The sequence below is a fragment of the Neovison vison genome, chromosome 12 (assembly GCF_020171115.1).
Source record: "Neovison vison isolate M4711 chromosome 12, ASM_NN_V1, whole genome shotgun sequence".
Classification (NCBI taxonomy): Eukaryota; Metazoa; Chordata; class Mammalia; order Carnivora; family Mustelidae; genus Neogale; species Neogale vison.
The window spans coordinates 115,602,887-115,622,932 of NC_058102.1; the positions used below are offsets into that span (position 1 = coordinate 115,602,887).

General features: G+C 42.7%; 1 protein-coding gene across 13 annotated transcripts in view; it reads left to right on the forward strand.

Annotated features, from left to right (window-relative positions):
* Window positions 1-19,984, forward strand: part of PARD3 (par-3 family cell polarity regulator) — a 659,680-nt gene extending 639,696 nt beyond the window's left edge. For all 13 annotated transcript variants that reach the window (XM_044228092.1, XM_044228102.1, XM_044228097.1 and 10 more), the window contains 2 exons: window positions 11,749-11,876; window positions 17,930-19,984. In XM_044228092.1, the coding sequence (XP_044084027.1) occupies window positions 11,749-11,876; window positions 17,930-18,326 (525 nt within the window). In that variant the 3' untranslated portion in view covers window positions 18,327-19,984. The remainder of the gene's footprint in view (window positions 1-11,748; window positions 11,877-17,929) is intronic.
* The last annotated feature ends 62 nt before the right edge of the window (window positions 19,985-20,046 follow it).

The window sequence follows — 20,046 nt, forward strand, 5'->3', positions numbered from 1 at the left end:
TCTTGATCCTTTATTCTCCCTCATCCCCTTTGTGTATTTGTGGAATCCCTCTGGTTTAGCTGCCCATATCCCTGTTCTAGTGTGTCCTGCTTACAGCCATCACAGTGATTTTTCTAAAGCAAAATTTTGAATGGCATCTCAAGGCCCAGAAGAGAGAGTCCAAATTCTACAGAGTGCTGTGCTAATCCCCCTAAGTCCAGCCCCAGACTTGCACTCTGTTCTTGTGTTTTGCCTTGGAGAAGATGGGATTGCTGGGAATGGGAGGCACTGGGGGAGATTTGGTTGGGGGTGGGGGGTGGAGAGGTTCAAGATGACAGGAATTTTGAGGAATCTCTTTGGAAACTTGAGAGAGAATCTGTGAGAGGTGAACATACAAGCTGCTTGAGGTGGGAGGTTCTAGTTGAGAGTATTAGTAAGTCTAGTCAACATTATACTGTGCTCATAGCCAACAGGGCTTAGAGGATTGGGAAGAGAACAATGTTTGGATTAATTCAGTGTTGGGGATTGGCAAGACAGACATGACAGAAAATCAGGGAAGGCACTCTAGAGGCCTGGGAAGATGCTGGTGGAACATTGCCCAGGCTGGGTAAGTACAGCTCAAGGAAGCATTACCCCAGTTGCCTGGGAGGATGCAAGAAAGGTCAGTGGTCTACAGATTGGAAAGCATAGGGGGCTGTGGGCAAGAAGGTATATTTAAGAGTCCAGGATCTTGGAGGTGGGTCAGTTCTGGATAATTTGAGGTCAAAGGTATCCCATCCATGTGAGTTCCTAAAGTAGATGAGAGATTAAGGTCCAAAAAGCTCATGAGTTCAGTTCAATGTGCTGGAATTTTAATTACACTAGATACTTGGGGAAGTAGGACTAGGAGGACTAGTAATGTTAGAAAGGGCTTAAAGTGGTTTAAGGGCTTAAAGGGCTTTAAAAAATCCCGTTTTATTTGGGAAAGGGTATGTACCCAGCTGACCCAGAATGGTGGAGAAGTTGGTTATTTTGTAGGGAAGCAGAGATAAAGGTAGAAATGTAGTCGGAGGCTCCAAAGCTAGATTAGGAGTTTGAAGAAAGATGGTATCAGGACAGAGCACAGGCCTACTGGCCAGGCCATCTGGCTCCTCGGGCCTCTTTTCTGATGTTGTAAACCAAGAGAGTTAGAGTAGATGGTTGAGTGCCGGTTATTAAACCCTTTGTTATAAAATGAAAATTTAAGAGAAAGCTGAGTGCATAAGTTAAAGCAGATAGAAGGAGAGCTTCTCCAAGTGTGGTCCACAGACCAGCACTTTGAACTGTCATTTCAAAACTTGTTATAATTGCACATTCTCTGGCCCTGCCTCAGACCTTCTGGATCTGAACCTCTCTGGGTGCGGCCCAGGAATCTATATTTTAACAAGGCCTGGTGGGGTCCTTCTGGAGGACTTTGAGAAGCACCTTTCTAGACCTTTCTAGTCATCTCTGAGGTCCTTTTTGGTCCTAAAATCCGACACCCCCGATAGACTCTTCTCAACGCCAGAAACCTATAAACATTTCAATTGTGGGGTTTAGGGGTCAAACTGGAGTCTGTGGAAGATAATTTTGAGATAGAAGAAGGAAAAATGGAAGAAGTGGTGCTACCTCAGTTTAAGTGAGGAAGGTGGAACCTTAGAGCAGGCAATTGGCAAAATGAGACCAACATCCAAGAGTAAGACCTGATTGTGAAATCAAGCCCAGACTAACTTTGGGAGGTTATAAAACAAGTTCAGCAGATACAACATCTAGGAAAATTTCTAATCGTGTTCCTGCAACAATATTACTATTAATGGCATTGTTTTTCTAAAACATTTATTTTTTAGTTGATCAAGTAAATTGAGTCATTCCCAGGTAGCAGCAAGACTGCATTATGTTAATCTATTTATATTGTTTGGCATAATTGACTCAGTCTCTTTCTACTAGGTTTCCTAAAGCATGGTTCTTTCTCTTTTTTTTTTAAATTAAATTTTTAATTTTAATTTCAATATAGTTCACACAGTGTTAATGGTAGTTTCAGGTGTAAATATAGTGATACAACAGTTTCATATAACACCAGGTGCTCATCACAACAGGTGTACTTCTTAATCCCTATCACCTATTCACCCATCCCCCTCACTTACCTCCCCTCTGATAACCATCAGTTTGTTCTCTGTAGTTGAGAGTCTGTTTCTTGGTTTCTCTCTCTCTTTCTCTCTCTTTTCCTTTGCTCATTTGTTTTGTTTCTTAAATTCCACATATGAGCAAAATCTTATGGTATTTATCTTTCTCTGATTTATTTTGCTTAACGTTATACTCTCTAGCTCCATTCATGTCATTGCAAATGGCAAGATTTCATTCCTTTTGATGGCTGAGTAATATTCCATTGTGTGTATTCCACATCTCCTTTATCCATTCATGTATCAGCAGACACTTGGGCTGCTTCCATAACTTGCCAGTTGTAAATAATGCTGCAATAAACATAGGGCTGCATGTATCCCTTTGAATTAGTGTTTTTGTATTCTTTGGATAAATATCCAGTAATGCAATTACTGGATTGTAAGGTTGTTCTATTTTTAACTTTTTGAGGAAACTCCATACTATTTTCCACAGTGGCTGTATCAGTTTGCATTCCCAACAACAGTGCATGAGCATCCTCAGCAACACTTGCTTTTCATACTGTTGATTTTAGTCATTCTGATAGGTGTGAGGTGATGTCTCATTGTAGTTTTGATTTGCATTTCCCTGATGATAGGCAATGTTGAGCATCTTTTCTTCTATTGGCCTTTTGGGTGTCTTCTTTGGACAAATGTCTGTTCAGGTCTTCTGGCCATTTTTTAATTGGGTTACTTGGTTTTTGGGTATTGAGTTGTATCAGCTCTTTATATATTTTAGATACTAACCCTTTTCAGACATGTCATTTGCAAATATCTTCACCCATTTGGTAAGCTGCCTTTTAATTTTATTGATTGTTTCCTTAACTGAGCAAAAGCTTTTTATTTTGATAAAATAGTTTTTATAGTCCCAATACTTTATTTTGCTTTTATTTCACTTGCCTCAGGAGACATATCTAGATATATATGTTGCTACAGCCAATGTCAGAGAAGTTACTGCCTGTGCTCTCTTTTAGGATTTTTATGGTTTCAGGTCTCACATTTAGGTCTTTAATCCATTTTGAGTTTCTTTTTGTGTACGGTGAAAGAAAATGGTCCAGTTTCATTCTTTTGCATGTGCCTGTCAGGTTTAACCAACACCATTTGTTGAAGAGACAGTCTTTTCCCCACTGGGTGCTCTTTCCGGCTTCGATGAAGATTAATTGACCACATAATAGTGAATTCATTTCCGAGTTTTCTATTCTGTTCCATTATCTGTGTGTCTATTTTTTTGTGCTAGTACCATATTCTCTTGATCTCTTCAGCTTTGTAATAGAAGACGATGTCTGGAATTTTGATGCCTTCAGTTTTGCTTTCTTTTTCAGGGTTGCTTTGGCTATTTGGGGTCTTTTGTGGTCCCATACAAATTTTAGGATTGTTTGTTCTAGTTCTGTGAAAAAACGCTATTGGTATTTTGATAGGGATTGCACTAAATGTGTAAATTGCTTTGGGTAGTATAGACATTTTAACAATATCTGCTCTTCCAATCCATGAACATGGAATGTCTTTACATTTCTTTGTGTCCTCTTCAATTTCTTTCATCACCATTTTATAGTTTTGGAGTACAGACCTTTCACCTCTTTGGTTAATTAAGCTTATTCCTGAGTATTTTATTATTTTTGGTGCAATTATAAATGGGATTTTTCTCTTCTTTTCTCTTTCTGTTGCTTTATTATTAGTGTATAGAAATACAGCAGATTTCTGTACATTGGCTTTGTTTCCTGTGTCTTTTACTGAATTCATTTATCAGTTCTCATAGTTTTTTGGTGGAGTCTTTTGGGTTTTCTATATGTAGTGTCATGTTACCTGGAAATAGCAAAAGTTTTACTTCTTCCTTATTAATTGGGATGCCTTTTATTTCTTTTTGTTGTCTGATTGCTTTGGGACTCCCAGCACTATGCTGAATAAAAGTGGTGAGAAGAGTGAACATCCCATCTTGTGCCTGATGTTAGGGGAAGCTCTCAGTTTTTCCCCATTGAGTATGATGTTCTCTGTGGGTTTTTCATAGATGGCCTTTATGATATTGAGGTATATTCCCTCTGGGCCTACTTTTTTGAGGGTTTTTATTGTGAATGGATGTACTTTGTCAGATGCTTTTTCTGCATCTATTGACATGATCAGATGGTTTTTACCCTTTCTCTTATTGTTGTGATGTATCATGTCAGTGGATTTGAAGCAGGATTCTCTTTTGAGGTGTGGTAAACATCCTTAGCTATGTATATTTGCACAGAAAGGCTGAAAAGAGGAAAGAGTACAGTGGCCACCTGAGGGAGAAGACCAATCCTATATGAAAATGGTTTTCAAACAAAGAGTCCTAACCAGCAAAAGCCTGCCTGGGTTTCTTAGTCCCCATACCACACTGTGAGGAGCAGCAGAAATCCTCTTTACTTTACTTGGGAATGTGGATTTCAAACCAGAATTAAATAATTAATTACTTAGTTGATCAGATGTATTGAGTGCTTACTGCTGTGTTCTAGTCAGTGTGTTTGGTGCAGGAGGACAAAGACGGGAAGGAAAGATTACCCTTAGAACTCCGCAGTCAAGCCGATCCACAAGAAAAGAGTATTTTGTACAGTTTATGATACAGGTGTGCACAGAGTATTAAGCACAGAAGAACCATGGCCAAATCAGTGTGACTGGTTAGGAAAAGCTTGGAAGAAGACCTCGGTGTTCCCTTTGGGGACCATGCTCATCTTCTCTGTATTATTTCGATTTCAAGTACATGTGCCGGCATGAACTTGAAAGAAAGAACACCTCACTGAAGTTGTAATATATTTTAAATATATAACTTTGAGAAAGAGAGAAACATGTATTTGGGAACTCAGATTGATTGGACTTCTGGTTGCTGTATCCCCATGCAAATGTCCAAGTTTGTTTGAGGCTAAATGAGCATTTCGTACTTCTTAGCTGTAGATGTTTTTCATTGAAAGATGTGGAAATGATTTAATACCAATTTTGATTCATTTATAAGGATTTTTTTTCCTTAATGGTAGTGGGGAATATGTTGGCATAGATTTCTATTTATCTGCTTAATACAATCCTGTCAGGAAAAATGTTTGAGAAAATCTTACACATTCAGAAAGTCACCTACTGAAGGTCATAGGCCAAATTATTGTATAACAAAATGCCATCGCAACTTTAGACTGACCACTTGGCTTGTATTATCATTTCCTGTAATGAGTGAGTGGGGAATTATTTGGATGACAAGCTGATTACTATAAGAATGGAATAATTTCCTAAATTGTGGGTCAGAAGTTGACCTTTTCTTTCTTTCTTTTTTTTTTTAATTTTCAAACAATTGGGATCTTGCTGTGTACTCTCCTTTCTGCTGATCATATAAATGGGCTTCAAGTGACTGTAATTCTACCTAGTGTATTAATTTTCCTACCAATTCTCATTGTTGCCTTAATAAGAGCTGCTCCGTTGTTCAAAATGTAGCTGGGTGTACGGTTTTTATTATGTTTTATAAAATGAGCTTTGAATGTCTTAGAGTCTTTTTCTTTTCTTTTCCTGTATGTACTCTGACCTTGAAAGGTCACTGTGTTTGGAAAGGATGAGACTATGATCTCACCCATTAGAACGGTTTGCAATCATTTTCGTTCTAAGGAGCCACAAACTCATCTTCAAACTATGTGTCCGTCTTAGTCCACAGTAGTTGAAATTGCCATGCTTGTTGGAAATGCCACACACAAAGTGCAACCAGATGTATCACATAGAAAAAGATCCAAGCCAATTACTTTACATACAGAGAGCCATGCTGCAGAAAATTCATCCAAGTAGCCCTTTTCCATTCATCCATTTTCAAAATGTTCTCCCTAAACTCCAGTAGTGTGGAATGCACCTGTTCCTGGGCTTTTGTTCAAAATAATGTTCGGGCCTAAGGGAGCTGATTTGTGGCACAAAAGGTCTTTAGATGAGCAGAGGCCCAGAAAATTTCCTTAGCTCCATAATTAAAGTGAATTCTCTCCCAAGTTGGGTAAAAAAAAGAAGAAGGAGAAGAAGAAGGAGAAGGAGAAAAAGCAACTTCTTCCCCGGTGTCATGCCAGGTACAATATAAATAAAGCAGCAAGTTGTTTTAAATCTTTCTTAACATAATGGGACAATAGCTGAGGTTAGGGTTATTATCACAGAGCTCAGATATGGACAGGACTTAGTGTTGCTTTTAGAAGAATTAAATTGCAGGCTGCAGACAGAAGTACAGTATGCTATTAAAACTTTGCAGATACCTGAGTGTTGCCCACAAGGAGACTTGCTGGCTGAGGCGGTTGATAGACGGGATAATGGAGCCTTTAATAGCTATATTGCTAAATCCTTTCCATCCCGGGTTGGTAGGGACTGAAAGTAGTTTAGTCCTTCAGATGGAAAATTGATCCTCTGTGATGTGAATACCCTCTTCTCCCCCAAGCTTTCTTCTAGCTATCTTTAAACAAATAATAATAAAAAAAAAAATCTGCCCTTTTCTCCATTTTTCTGTCTTGCACTTTTAATGGCTCCTCTTCCCTTTTTAGGGTTTTGTCTGCTTTAATTAGCAAGCCAGTCGCTAGTACACAGCCACCCCACGCCCCCAAATTGCCTTTCCTATACCTGGGGAATCAGAGCAAATGAAGCTTTTGTTTTGGTTTTCATCTTTCTTAAGACTTCAAGGGTATATGCTCTGATTTTCTTATAATGGGGCTCCATGCCTTGACTCAACAAATACCTTCCCAGCTGATGGCCTCTCAGTCCACATTGGGCGGAAATCACCTCCCTTAGAAGTCGACCTGGAGAAAGCCATTCCCACAGGAAAGGGAGGGCCCTTTACTCATGGCCAAAGCCTCCACGCTGCTGCAAAGCAGACCCTTTTCTTGTAGCCCCAGGACCCGTCCCCATGACCAGTGGGCCATGCCACCCACAGAGGTGTCAGGTAGTGGAAACGAGTGACGCTGCTTTGGGTTGCCATTAGCTCGTGCCACTAGAGAGCTCGCCTGTTCTGTAGAGCTACTCTGTATTTTCATCCTACCTGCTGTTTGAGGGCGGGGCAGCGGGGGGAGTAGATCCAGGCACTGGTTGGGAAAGAGGAGACAGAGACAAACGGTGTATAAAAATCAAACATGTATTTATAAAAACTTTATGAGGGAAACTGGTATGCTCTGCAGATTTTTCAAGCATTAGTCACATCATTAGTAGCAATTAAGCTTTTCAACATTCAGAACCCACAAGAGTTAGATCGATAGTTGTAGAAGTACCTTGGGTGATGGGGTAGAGGTGGAGGGCTGCGAAGGCGGGATCAATAGACAAAAGTTAACTTTGTCTTGATTAAAAGTTTTCGGTGGGTCTGCTTCAGGAAATAATTACCAAGATTAGCAGTTGCCCCTTTTTAAAAAGAATAAATGTTTTACACTCTTTACGTGATTCAGTGGCGTAGCTGTTCTTCCTGCCCGCTACCAAATGTGTAAATTACCATTTTTATCAGCACGTGGGATGCATATTAGGGTTGCAGCACATTTGAATTGCTGAAATGGGGACTCCAGATCTCTGGTGGGCGTGTGTTCTTTCAGTGATCGTGGCCGTCATCTTCACCACAGCTTTGCCTCCGAAGCAGACAAACTTTTTGTAGCTCATTTTTGCTTTCAATATGTGCCCTTTGAATGTATGGGAAAATTTGGGAATTTTGATCATTGATAATTTAAATAGGAAAGTCACTCAAAAGTATCATTTGGATGGGCTCCTGGGTGGCTCAGTCTGTTGAGCCTCCGACTCTTTTTTTTTTTTTTTTTAAAGATTTTATTTATTTATTTAACAGACAGAGATCACAGGTAGGCAGAGAGGCAGAGAGAGAGACAGGAGGAAGCAGGATCCCTGTGGAGCAGAGAGCCCGATGCAGAGCTCAATCCCAGGACTCTGGGATCATGACCTGAGCCGAAGGCAGAGGCTTTAACCCACTGAGCCACCCAGGCGCCCAAGCCTCCAACTCTTGATATCAGCTCAGGTCATGCTCCCAGGGTCATGAGATTGAGGCTCCATGCTAGGTGTGGAGCCTGCTTAAGATTCTCTCTCTTCCTCTCCTTGTTGCCCCTCTCAGCCCCCTCTTTCCCTCTCTCTCTGTCATTTATAAGAATAGCACATACATGTGTGTATATGTAAACAGATACAGGTGCACACACATGTAGGCTTACATGCTGCTTTACATGAAGAAAAGAGTATCTAAAAGTTATTTTCTCTAAATGTTCATAAGACATTAATGAATTTTCTTTCCTATGTAACACATGCACTTGTGTATTAAGCTCTAAAAGTTTGACAACATTGCCTAGTTCTAACTGGCGCTGAAACATTGTATGGTGTGTAATTTATTTTTCTTCTTTCTTTAGCCCATGAACTGTTAACCATTTTGGTTTTGTGTTTTTAATTATTTTCACTCTGGCAAAGGAATGATTTTTGTATAACTGAGGAAAATGCTTAGTTAATGACTTAATGTGATGAAAACACTTTGTAGATATTTTTAATATTTTGTTTTACACCAGTAAATGATGGGCAAGTTGTGTAGCTTTTCCGAAGCTTATATAATTGTTTGTACAGTACAAATAATATCTCTCTATGATCATGATAAAGACCAGTACTTTGCAACTCACTTACAAAAGTAACATAGTTTTCACTGTGGTTTTAAACAGGGGCCATGAAGAGATCCACATATCATGGCCCTCGAGTGTACTTTACTATATCACCACGTATTTATTTCTATTTACAATCTCTACATTACCATCGCTGTGGCAACCTTGGCTATTTTTTTACTTGAAAGGTCATTGCTTGTCACAAATTTCATTTTGAACAAGGCCAGGTTATTTGTAATTTGCACTCTTAAAACAGAGCTATTACCTTATTGGCTGGTGAATCTCCAGAATTATAACAACTGTAATTTACCCATGTGTTTCCCTGTGTACATGTTACTTTGTTATGGTGCTTGTTGATACTGTTTTATTTGAAAACCTGCACTTCTCTCTGGGGTTACAAATTACCTTTCTTCATTTCTTTATTTTTGTGATTTCTAGCCTCCAGATACATTATTCTATTTCTGCCAGAGAGATGGAAACCCCAGTATTTAAAAGTCAGGATTGTCCATTATAATACTGTTCCCACAATTTACATTTTTATGCAGTTGTCATTGAAACCATGGGTCAGGTTATTTTTGATTCAGGCCAAGTATGAAACTTCCAGGATGAACTTACCTAGGTGTTGCTCTGGGCTGCTCATGTATCTAAGCCTCCTGGAAATCGGCAGCTCAGTTAACGTTTCATCCTAAAGATAAGGGTGATTCTTTTTAAGAACTTAAATTCTTAAAGTTTGCACACTTTGAAAAAGAGAAATGGAATAAAATATTCATGGTAAGGTTAAGGTGTATATTTCATCCTCGTGGGCAAACTAGGATGACATATGTCAGTTTGCCAGTACCAAATTCATTCACTCATGTTAAGTTTTCCGATCCCGTGTGATGATAATTTTATTATTAGAATGCATCAAGATCCAACGAGATGCTCGCCACTGATAAGGTTTGAGGAGAATGGTGTCAGAAACCACACACTGGAGGAAACAAAAGCCCTTCGACTTCTTCTTCTTCTTGTCCTTTTTTTTTTTTTTTTTTCCTGTCAGAATCAAATTTTCAGGCCTCTGGGAGAAACAACTTAAAAATACACCTGAAATTTCTACAAGAACTTGCATTTTCTTTTCACATCTCCACAAGCAGTGTGTCACAGAACAGCATGAGCTTAAAAAGCTCGTGACTAAATCCTACTGGAGAATGCCAGATCTTTCAAGACTGCTTGACACATGTATATAGCTTATACTGAATGAAAAGGAAAGAGAAACGTGGTTCTTTTTTGAGGATATAAAGGCAATTGTGTAGTATTTTCTTGCTTTGCTTTCCCTCTGTCCAGTGGCTTTTTTCAAGCTTCCCATGCCTCACCATGAACAATAGAACCACTCAGTTCTCTTTTTGGCCAGCCTCATCGAGTGTAATGGAAGAAAATGTCTGTCTTCCTTAATGGAGTTGATGAACAATTGGATGATGCTTTGTTTGCATAAGCAGAACTCACTCAGCAAAGTGTTTTCCTTGCTGAAGGCACCGCTGATGTGTTATTTGAACGGTGTTATGGAGCGGGTCTCAGAACACACATTTGTTCCGGTGAGTGTGGTTATAAACATCCACTAGTAGAGACGGGGGTATTGTAAAGCCTAATCTCTTCACACATTATTTTTGTATCGGGATATTTTTAATATGCTCACTGACTATGCCCATATGCTTTGAAATTTTTGTCCCATATATTGCCTTATTATTGCTTACCAACAAATAAGATAATGCTGGCCAGGCAGAAAGAGAACAATAGACGATGCTTGCATTCTGTTCACACAAAAGCCAACCACAGGAGCCACTCCTTAAGTAGCCAGCCCACATGTTATCTTACGACTCTCGGAGCGAATGCGAAGACTCTGTTATTTTAGGAAATTAGTGTCGAGTCAAAGTCTGCCATTGGTTTTCAACTCCCTAAGAAAATCAATAGCTTGTTTTCAAGAGACATTCTTCACTCAGAATATGCCTGTTGCGCAATGTTGCGTAACACAAAGGGGAACAGAGGTCCACAGTGCCCAGATGCGTTATTTAGTGTCACCGATGCTAAGACAAACCATTGGTGGGTGTTTTGTCAAGTTAGAGGCACAGCTGTCTATTTTGAGCAGAGTTACTTTCATTTAAAAGGGCAGATCTAGAAGGGAAGGTAAGCTGAAAACTGTCAGTGAGAAGTTGAAGCATCCACGGGGGCTTGGTCTGCAAGGAACAGTCTACGCCGCCGGTATCTGATTTTGCTGAGACGCAGCAGTCAGTTAGATGACCTGCTCACCTGTGTTTAGCCAGAAGAAGTGAAAGTTTCTCCATAGAATTTAATTAACCCAGGTAAAAAAAAAACATGCCATTTCCTAATAAGAAGGCAACATGAATTATCTCATAACCCATTCAAGTACCTGTTAGCTTTTGGGTTTGTTCTTTTGATGAGCGTTTCCGTTCCCATGTGGTCGCCATCTGTGGGTTGGAGGAGACCCATGGCAAGCGTGACTAGTTTCAGCCAATCTTGATTCAAAATGTAACTGTCATCCTTTAATAAAAGGGGAATCCACTATATTATCGTCTATTGCTAGGGTAAAATAGGTAGTTGCTGAAATAATTCACCAGCTCAGCCAACGTTCACGGACTCCCCCCACTTTTGTGAATTATTGTAGCAGATGTTTAGGGACTTGTTTATTTTTGGCATTGGCTTCCTCTGGTCTTCTGAGCGGACTCACTCCCCTATGTTTGCCAGAGAGACATGAGATACAAAGTGGTATCTAATGTTGGTATTTACCAAACCTCGTGAGGAAGACTAGAAAAGTTGACCTCTCAATTTCAGACCATCCTCCAGCCATAATCAAAATTTAAGATGCTTGAGTACTGCGCGCTCAGAAGAGCAAATAGAAAACACAGCCATCGACTTTTTAAAAATTCACAGAACGTGTAATGTGTTTCCGAGGCAATCCTTATGCATCGGAGCTGGGTCAAGCTGTCCGGTGACATCCACCCTTCCCTTCTTGCTAACCCATGTGCGTTTCCCTCCCGCAGCCAAACTCCAGAGCGGCGGCGCAGAGCGGCAGGCACTCGGTGTCGGTGGAGGTGCAGATGCAGCGCCAGCGACAGGAGGAGCGCGAAGGGTTCCAGCAGGCTCAGCGCCAGTACAGCTCCCTGCCCCGGTAGGAGGCCTCACCCCGAACTCAGCCACCGGGGCTGTAGCAAACCCCTCCCCACGACACATCACACTGGCTTCTCAACTCTCGCCGTAGCCTTGCGGGAAGCAGCCTCCGGGTGGTGGTGGGGTAGGGGGTAGGGGGTGAGAGGCGGGGCAAGGGGAGCATGGCTCAGCCTGCATGGCTGTCTCCCCGTGCAGGGGATGCTGCTGGTCTCACCCCAGACTCCCCGACTGAGAGCAAGATGAGCTGACGTAGGAGGGCTGGGCTGAGGGGTCACACCTCCCATCTGGTATTGGCTCTGCTACTTCCCAGGGGGCCGTGGACCAGACGGTCTCTTCTGCTGAGAAATGGAAAGCTGACTCTTCCTTTGCCTGGCTGGGCAGGCCAACTAGTGTGTCTGGTACCGTGTGGATCCAGGGCTCTGTGAAAGGGTAGGGGTGAAGGCTCTGTGGTCTGTGCTCAGGGGGGATCTTACTCTTACTCTCCTGCCGTCCTTGCTTTTGCTCAGTGCTGATCCAGAGTCCCAGGGATGCCTACCTCATTAGCTGACAAGCTGGTAGGGTCTCTCGGGTGACTGAGCCCTATACTTTGAAATGATAGACCTTTTTCCATTTAGCTATTTCCTCCACGCACAGTAAAGAATAAAAGCATTTGGGGCACCTGGGTGGCTCAGTAGGTTAAAGCCTCTGCCTTCGGCTCAGGTCATGATCCCAGGGTCCTGGGATCCAGCCCCACATCGGGCTCTCTGCTCAGCAGGGGGCCTGCTTCCCTTCCTCTCTCTCTGCCTCTCTGCCTACCTGAGATCTCTTTCTGTCAAATAAATAAATAAAATCTTAAAAAAAAAAATAAATAAAAAATAAAAGCATTTAAAAACGCTCATCTTCCCAAACTTCTCAGGAGGCACTCTGATAATCACAATTCCTAACAGGCATTTGTTCTGTTTCAAAAGCAGGTGACAAAAACATTTTGGTGGGAAAGAAACTATGTTGACCATGTTCGTATCAGGTGGATCGCCTGGAATGCAAGCAGAGCCCGGGGGGCCCGGGCGGCAAGTGCTTCTACATGTAAACTTGACCGACTGATATAAAAGTAGTCTTGATTTCCTTCAAATTTTTAAGAATGATGAGTCCCTTTAAATGTTAAATAATCACTATAAGAACCATGAGGGACTTGGCTATATTGTTGCAGATCAGACAAGGGAATGAAGATATGAATGAAATTCTCTACCAGGCTGAATACTTTATTGTAGTCATCATGATCGTAGTATTATTAGTATTGTAGTATTGTTCATTCGGTTTTTCTTTTTTATCTATAAAGCTGTATCTCCTTAGAAAACTAAATTACTTTTTCTTTTAAATAGGAGACTGGCTTTTTCTTTTAAATAGGAGAATATTTATTTAGCCTTCTCTAAGTAAGAGTCATTGAAGTTTAGGTCTAGACGGGACCTTGGAAATCATGTTGTCCGACAAGGAAGCAGCTCGGTGAAATTAGGTAGCCTCCCCTAAGGTCTCACAGCTGATTCTGCCAACATTCATAACCCAAACCTGCCCATGCCCTAAACCCTAATTTCATAAGGCTCATTGCTACCAAAGGTTTTGGTTTTCAAGTCTGGAATTTTAGTGGGAGTATGTGTAAAGCTTCTCTCTGTGCTCTACTGCCCTTAGCATTGGGAAGAAGGCCACTGTATGAATCAGCTCAGTGCATCAAACGGAGAACACTTGAAGGATTCTACATAAAGGGGGTTCTGTGTCAAAGCCCTCCACCCCGCCTGTGTGGCTTGCTTTGCATCAGAAAGATGAGTGCAGTTATGTGCGTTGTTGACCCACCTGGTGGTCAGGAGCACGTCGTGGCCCGTGGGAACAGCATTGCCTGTGCAGGGGCTGTGATCTGATTTTATCGGCCAATTGTTTGGCTTCTTAAATGTTTGTGGTGTTCAAGAGTGTAACAGATGAAGGAAAAATATCAGAAAGCTTATGTAAGGAGCGGAGTGAGTTGGGAAATGCATGCGGCTAAGGAAGGCAAGTGGGAGAGATGGTGGCCGAGGGCCTGGAAGGATACGTGGGAGAAGAAGAGCCTGTCAGGTCCCGGTGCTGGGCACGAGGACAAGGACAGATGGGCTGTTTCTGCTGACTTTCTCCTGGCCGTGCTCCCAGGTAGCCCGGTATTCCAGACTGAGCCTCTGCTCTCGTCCCCACCTCCTCCTTCTCTGAGCTGCCTTTGCTTGCTGTCCCTCTCCCTTCTGAAGAACCCAGAAGAAGGATCTGATTCATGGAGAGGGCTCCTTCTACCACTGCCAGTGGCAGCAGAAAATCCCTCTGGGTTGACCAAAGCCCCCTTAGGACCAGGCATTGTGTTCTGTATTAGTATGAGAAAAGCAGAAATTCCAAAAAGAATGAGCTGTAGTTTCAGGCAAGAGGCCTGGTAGGCCTTGTACAGCCTGTTGTTCTCTTCCATCAGAGAACAGTTTCTCAATGGGAGTGGCGATTGTGAGGAAGATTCCGGAACCTTGCCCCCAGCTTGGTTCCCTGTAGAGCGGCACCACTTGACGAAGGCTTTGTGCAGAGATCTAGAGGAAGGGAGAGAGACCAAAGAGGAGCTCAGGGGGAGATTGCAACAGCCTCCATGGGCTTGAGTCAAACCCACATTTCTGACATGTGAGATTCTTTAAAGACACTTGACCTCTGCCTTTTGGATGTTGACAAGTCGAGTTTTGTCTAAACAAGTTGGTGTGGCATTTGATACCAAAAAGACTTCACACACGGCAGAAATTCTCTTGCAAAGTGGAGCATAAAATCAAACAAATGGTCGTTCTTTGTACCAGTAGCATTGGACAAGGTGGATTGAATTAGAGGGCTGGATACAAGGGGAGCAGTTTGTAAACTCTAACTATAATGAACAAACCTCTAGACAGAATTCGAGTTACATTTTGAAATGTCAGTAAGAATCTCAGGTAGTAACACTCGTTTGGAAGGAGAGACCTGAGTGAACACATACTTAATTCTCAACCAAACTAGGATTTCTTTTTAAATCTTTGAATTCCTAAATTAGTTATCTTTTTTTTTTCTTTTTTGCTTTATTCTTTTTAATCCTTTTAACATCTCTAGATTAGTTTCTTAGTGTTCAAAAGGCAACTCTAAAACTGAGTAGAAGTTTGTTCCCTTACAGTCACGGACAGAAGGATGGCTTTCCTGAAGCATTGGGTCTTTGGTGTAAGCCATCTACAGGATGGTGGTCTTGAGGCCATCTTGGAAGTGGTTGTAATCATTGAGTGACAGTTACTGCCAAACCCGGGCATTTGCTGTGAGTGGATTCAGAAGACTCGAGTGGGCTCTTTCCAGGGCCAAGCAAACCTTTGTGTTGGTTATGAAGGAGTTCAGCGAAAGGAGATTGATATTTTCTTCCTGCTGTTGTTAATTTGTGGCTTTTGACTAAGAAATCATGGGATAGTCAGAAATTTTTTTCCAGTCTCTGAGGAAGTGGGGTTGTTTTCACTTAGTGAAACCACCTCAGTTATTTGGTGCCTCTCCTGCTTCTTAGTCTCGGCCCAGTCCTCCTGACAAAGGACGGATGCTTATTTTTGCTTATTTTTTTCCCTGTTGGTCATAAAGATGCCCCCAAAACCCAGAGGCTCATCTTTGAGGGCAAAGTGACTTGGCCTTCAAACTATACTTCCAACGCCCATTAGTTAACCATTCACTGTGTGCCATGCTTTTCTAAGCATTTGACACGTCCTCTTTCCTTGATTTCTCCCCATACCCTATGACATTAGGTATCTAGCCTATTTCACAGATGAGACAATTTGGGCCCAAACAGTATAACCCTCCCAGGATCACACACCTGGTGAGTGGCAGACAGGATTGGAATCTCTGTCCACTTGATCCTGAGCCTAGTGTAGAAAACTCTCATTGTCTGCTCTGTTCTGGAATTTCTTTATGAGCTGCTCATTTCTCGTCCTCTGCTTAATCAAGGGCTTATTGGTACCAGTGGTTTCCTTACCAAGAGTGCGTGCACGGGCACGGGCCAGCACGGGTGTGTGTGCGTGTGCGCATGGCACATGTGCATGCGTGTGTACCCATGCGTATGTACTTTCCCCACGTGTCTTACTTCATATCTCAGGCAGATCTGCTTTCTTCCCTCTGGCCTGCCTAATTTGAAGACTATTTTAGCTACCAGAAATTCTTTCTCTCACATCATCATAATGTCTATCCCTAACAGACCTTTGGTGACTTCTCGGTGTGTTTAAATAAGAAAGACTCTGTCTTCCTGAAAGGATTCAGAATTCCACTTCTGGTGCATGAGTACCACGGAGCGAAGCCTCGGGCTTTATAGAGTCTGGGGTTGGGGGATGGAGACGGTTAGTGGATCTCAGTAGGCTAAGAATGGAAAAGAGCTGACATTTCTGCAGCCTATTTCTGGTTATCTTTAAATTGATAACTAACCCATGAAGGAATTCCACTTTTGTTGCTGGAACATCAGTAACAAGTTCGTTGTTTTAATTAAAGTTTCATGATTAATGTCAAATCCCTGGTTTCAAGCTGGCACTTTCCATCATTCATGTCCCTGGGCAGATTAATTTATGACTTTTTAAGTGAAGATAATCAGTGCTTTAGGCAAATAAACTATTCCATCAAATCTAAGGATTCTTGCCTGGGCTGATGGTACAAATGGTCCGATTCCCATTAAAAGAGAGCCAGATAGAGATACTGGGGACCGCTCAATTAATCTTAGTCATACCCAGAGATGATGCTGGACATTAGTTCATTTTCCTTATTGAAAATATCCCCAGCTGCATTTTAGGCCATGTGGAAAATGGGCAGATTTCATCCCAAACCATATTGGTAGCACTTCTGAATGTTCAAAAATGCAAATTTCTCCATGCCCGTGGGAGCCCTGTAGCTGCCTAGACCTTATTTTCCCTTCACACGAGTCTTCCTGAACATTCCGTCATGTCGTGTGTGTTGATGTGAAAGGCTGAGCACTACATACTGTCGCCAGATGATTTCCTTATTGATAAATGGAGCAATATATTTTGTTTTATTACTCAATTCTCTCTTCCTCTCTTCCATTTTTAAGGCGAAAAATTAGGACATGTCTTCCTTTCTGGCACCAAATTGTTTTACTTTATCATAGCCAATCTTATTGTAAATTCATAAAAGCATCTAGAGACTTGATAGTAAATTAAAGATGTTTCAGAACAATAATGTTTCCTGAAAATGATGTGCAACTTTATTGCAGAAGTGATAAGACTTCGAAATTTCTATATGACTCTGATTTATTTCCCTATCCTGGGATAACAGAAAATGAGTGAAGGAGACAGTCCCAGCCCTCAGAGAGGGTACAGTGTGTGGGAAAATAGTGCTTACTCTCCAGCCTTCCAGGTTTTACCAGCTTCATGAGCATGTTTTCTGAAGAGTGTCAGTTGCTGACATACACATCTCGAAAGCCGGGACTTTAAGGGACCGCCTGTTGCATTTTTCATCATATAGGAGTCTAGACTTAAATCTTTCATAACTGAACTCACACCGTAATCCATTACGGGCACTTCGTATTAGCTCGAGACTCAGGCATTATGGTGGCAGCTGTGTAAAATACTTGTTTTGCTTATTTAGGGTTGAATTGTAACGTTCTGAAACGAGCAATTACGGCTGGGGCCGAAGCTGCCAGATCTCTAATACTCCTGTACAGTGTCTTGCCGGTGTGTCTATCTAAATGGCAGGACATACGGTTACCCCAAGTAGAAGAGACAATGCCTACCCAGATGCAGTCAGAGGACCCTTTTGCTGGATGCCACGGAGTCCCTTAGCTCTCTCCCCCATCTGGCCACTGTTCGTTGACAGTCCTGTTTTAATCCTCTGGGGACCCTTCCCCCCATCACTCTGGGTGATGCATGATTGTAGCTCAGCGCCTTTGGTCAAGAGATTCAAATGCATGTTCCACTTTCCCTGCCTCTCCACCCCGCTTTGTCCCCCCGCCCCCGCCCTCTCCCTCCTTGCTTCCTTTCTCTCTCTCTCCTTCTCCCAACCATCCTGTACTAACCTTCAGGATTTGCTTTCTAGGCAAAGCAGGAAAAACGCCAGCTCCGTGTCCCAGGATTCCTGGGAGCAGAACTACTCCCCCGGGGAAGGCTTCCAGAGTGCCAAGGAGAACCCCAGGTACTCCAGCTACCAAGGCTCCAGGAACGGCTACCTGGGCGGGCACGGCTTCAACGCCAGGGTGATGCTGGAGACGCAGGAGCTCCTTCGCCAGGAGCAGAGGCGGAAAGAGCAGCAGATGAAGAAGCAGCCGCCTCCTCCAGAGGGGCTCAACAACTATGACTCATACAAGAAAGTCCAGGACCCCACTTATACCCCTCCCAAGGGGCCCTTCCGGCAGGATGTGCCCCCCTCCCCTTCTCAGGTCGCTAGGCTGAACAGACTCCAGACTCCTGAGAAAGGGAAACCCTTCTATTCCTGAGCAGGAGAAGAGCGGAGGATCCGTGTCAGGCAATAAAGGACATTTTCTTACGAAGACTTGTATTTTGGGAGTTTTTTTAAAACCTCGATGGTACTATGGAATATTTCTGTTGTTGGTATCAGTGCCTTTACGCAGTGTGGGCAAAGAAGTGGAAGGCCTTAATGTCTTTGCCACCATGTCTCCAGTGTCTGTTTCATGGAAGGATTTCCCGCCTCCCGACAATCATCGGTTCAAGGCATCCGTGTGCTCTGCGTCTCTCTGGAGTCCCAGGACTGTGCCCCCCCCCCCCATGGTGAGCTGTCCGTGGTACTGCATCTCGGCCCCTGACAACTTAGGGTGACAAATTACCTTGAAGTAAGGGTGATACGGATCCTTCTTTTTCCCCTTTCAGTTTTCTTTGATGTGAGGCGACGTCCCAGTGTCTGGCGGATCCGCGTGGGTGACAGACACCAGAAATTGGGGCCTTATGGTACTTCACAGCACAGTCATTTATAGTACTTTGTTATCAGCATGGTTTTCCCTGTTCTCTCTCAGCTCCTTGCCACAGCAACGTTCCTTCATCCCATGAAAGAAGCTAAGCCATATCCAACACTGTCTGGTTATCATGGGAGGTCCTTTGCCACTGCCTTAGAACTCGACATTACCAATAAAGTGATCATTCTCGTCCGTGTTTATAAATACGCTTGTTCAGTCATGTTCCTGACACGTGTGTTGAGTCAGCGCAGCTCTGTGTGGGGGGCGTGGGAGAGGGACGGACTCCTGGTCGGGGACCGATAGAGCCAGCCCACCCGTCCTGTGTGTATCGTGATGTGGGAGGTGGGAGCTGAGAAAAGAATTCTCCCAGGATGAGCTTCTGGCCCACAACATCCCAGTAATTATTTTAATTAGTTTGCATTTGACAGGTTGGCAGGAAGGGCATAGAGTGGGACAAAGAGAAATCAGACAGTCATTTTGGGATTCTCAAAACTCATCTGCTCTCTGCGGTGTTGAAAGTCAGTTGGAAATGACATTTGTCTAGTGCGTTGTAGTGCCTGGTGATACCATCCGGGCTCCTAAATAATTCTGCCCGGAGACAAAGAAGACAAATAAGGGAAAAGCTGTTCTGTCACACAGCAAACCTTCTGGTGTCCCCAAACAGTGGTAACAAAAGCCTGGGCTCTAGTGTCAATATTGTAAGGTGTGGGGGGGTCATGAGGACCTTGGTTGCTCTTGTTTTCAGCTGTCGGTCTGACCGTCGTGTACTGTAAACCATGGCTGGGTTGCTAAAGTGCCTGCAAATCCCGAGGTGCAAAGGCTTGAGGTGAAAGCTCGGCATACCATGTATTAACAAAAAAGAAAAGAAAAAAAAAGAAAACAAAAAAAAAGACATGTACTGATATGCCTATTTTTTTTTTTTTTTTTACTGGCACATTGTATTTTTGTGTCCACTTGTTTTTAGAAAATATGTGAAATGTCCACACGTACCTATTGTCTTTTTTGCATTTCTGTGTAATGGTTCTTTGTGTTCCTAATGTGTGGCGATACTCAGTGGTGTTACCAATGTCAGCACGGTGACCTTGGATGACAGTGGCTCTTTCTCACAGCCTTCCCGGAGCTGTGAGAAACAGCTTTCCCTGTACATATGAGACTTCTAATAAAAGGCATATTTCTTCCTGTTCTTTGTGGTGTCTGTAGTGTTTCTGTGGAAACTCCTAGCTGGGTGGTTTGGGTTTTTTTTTTT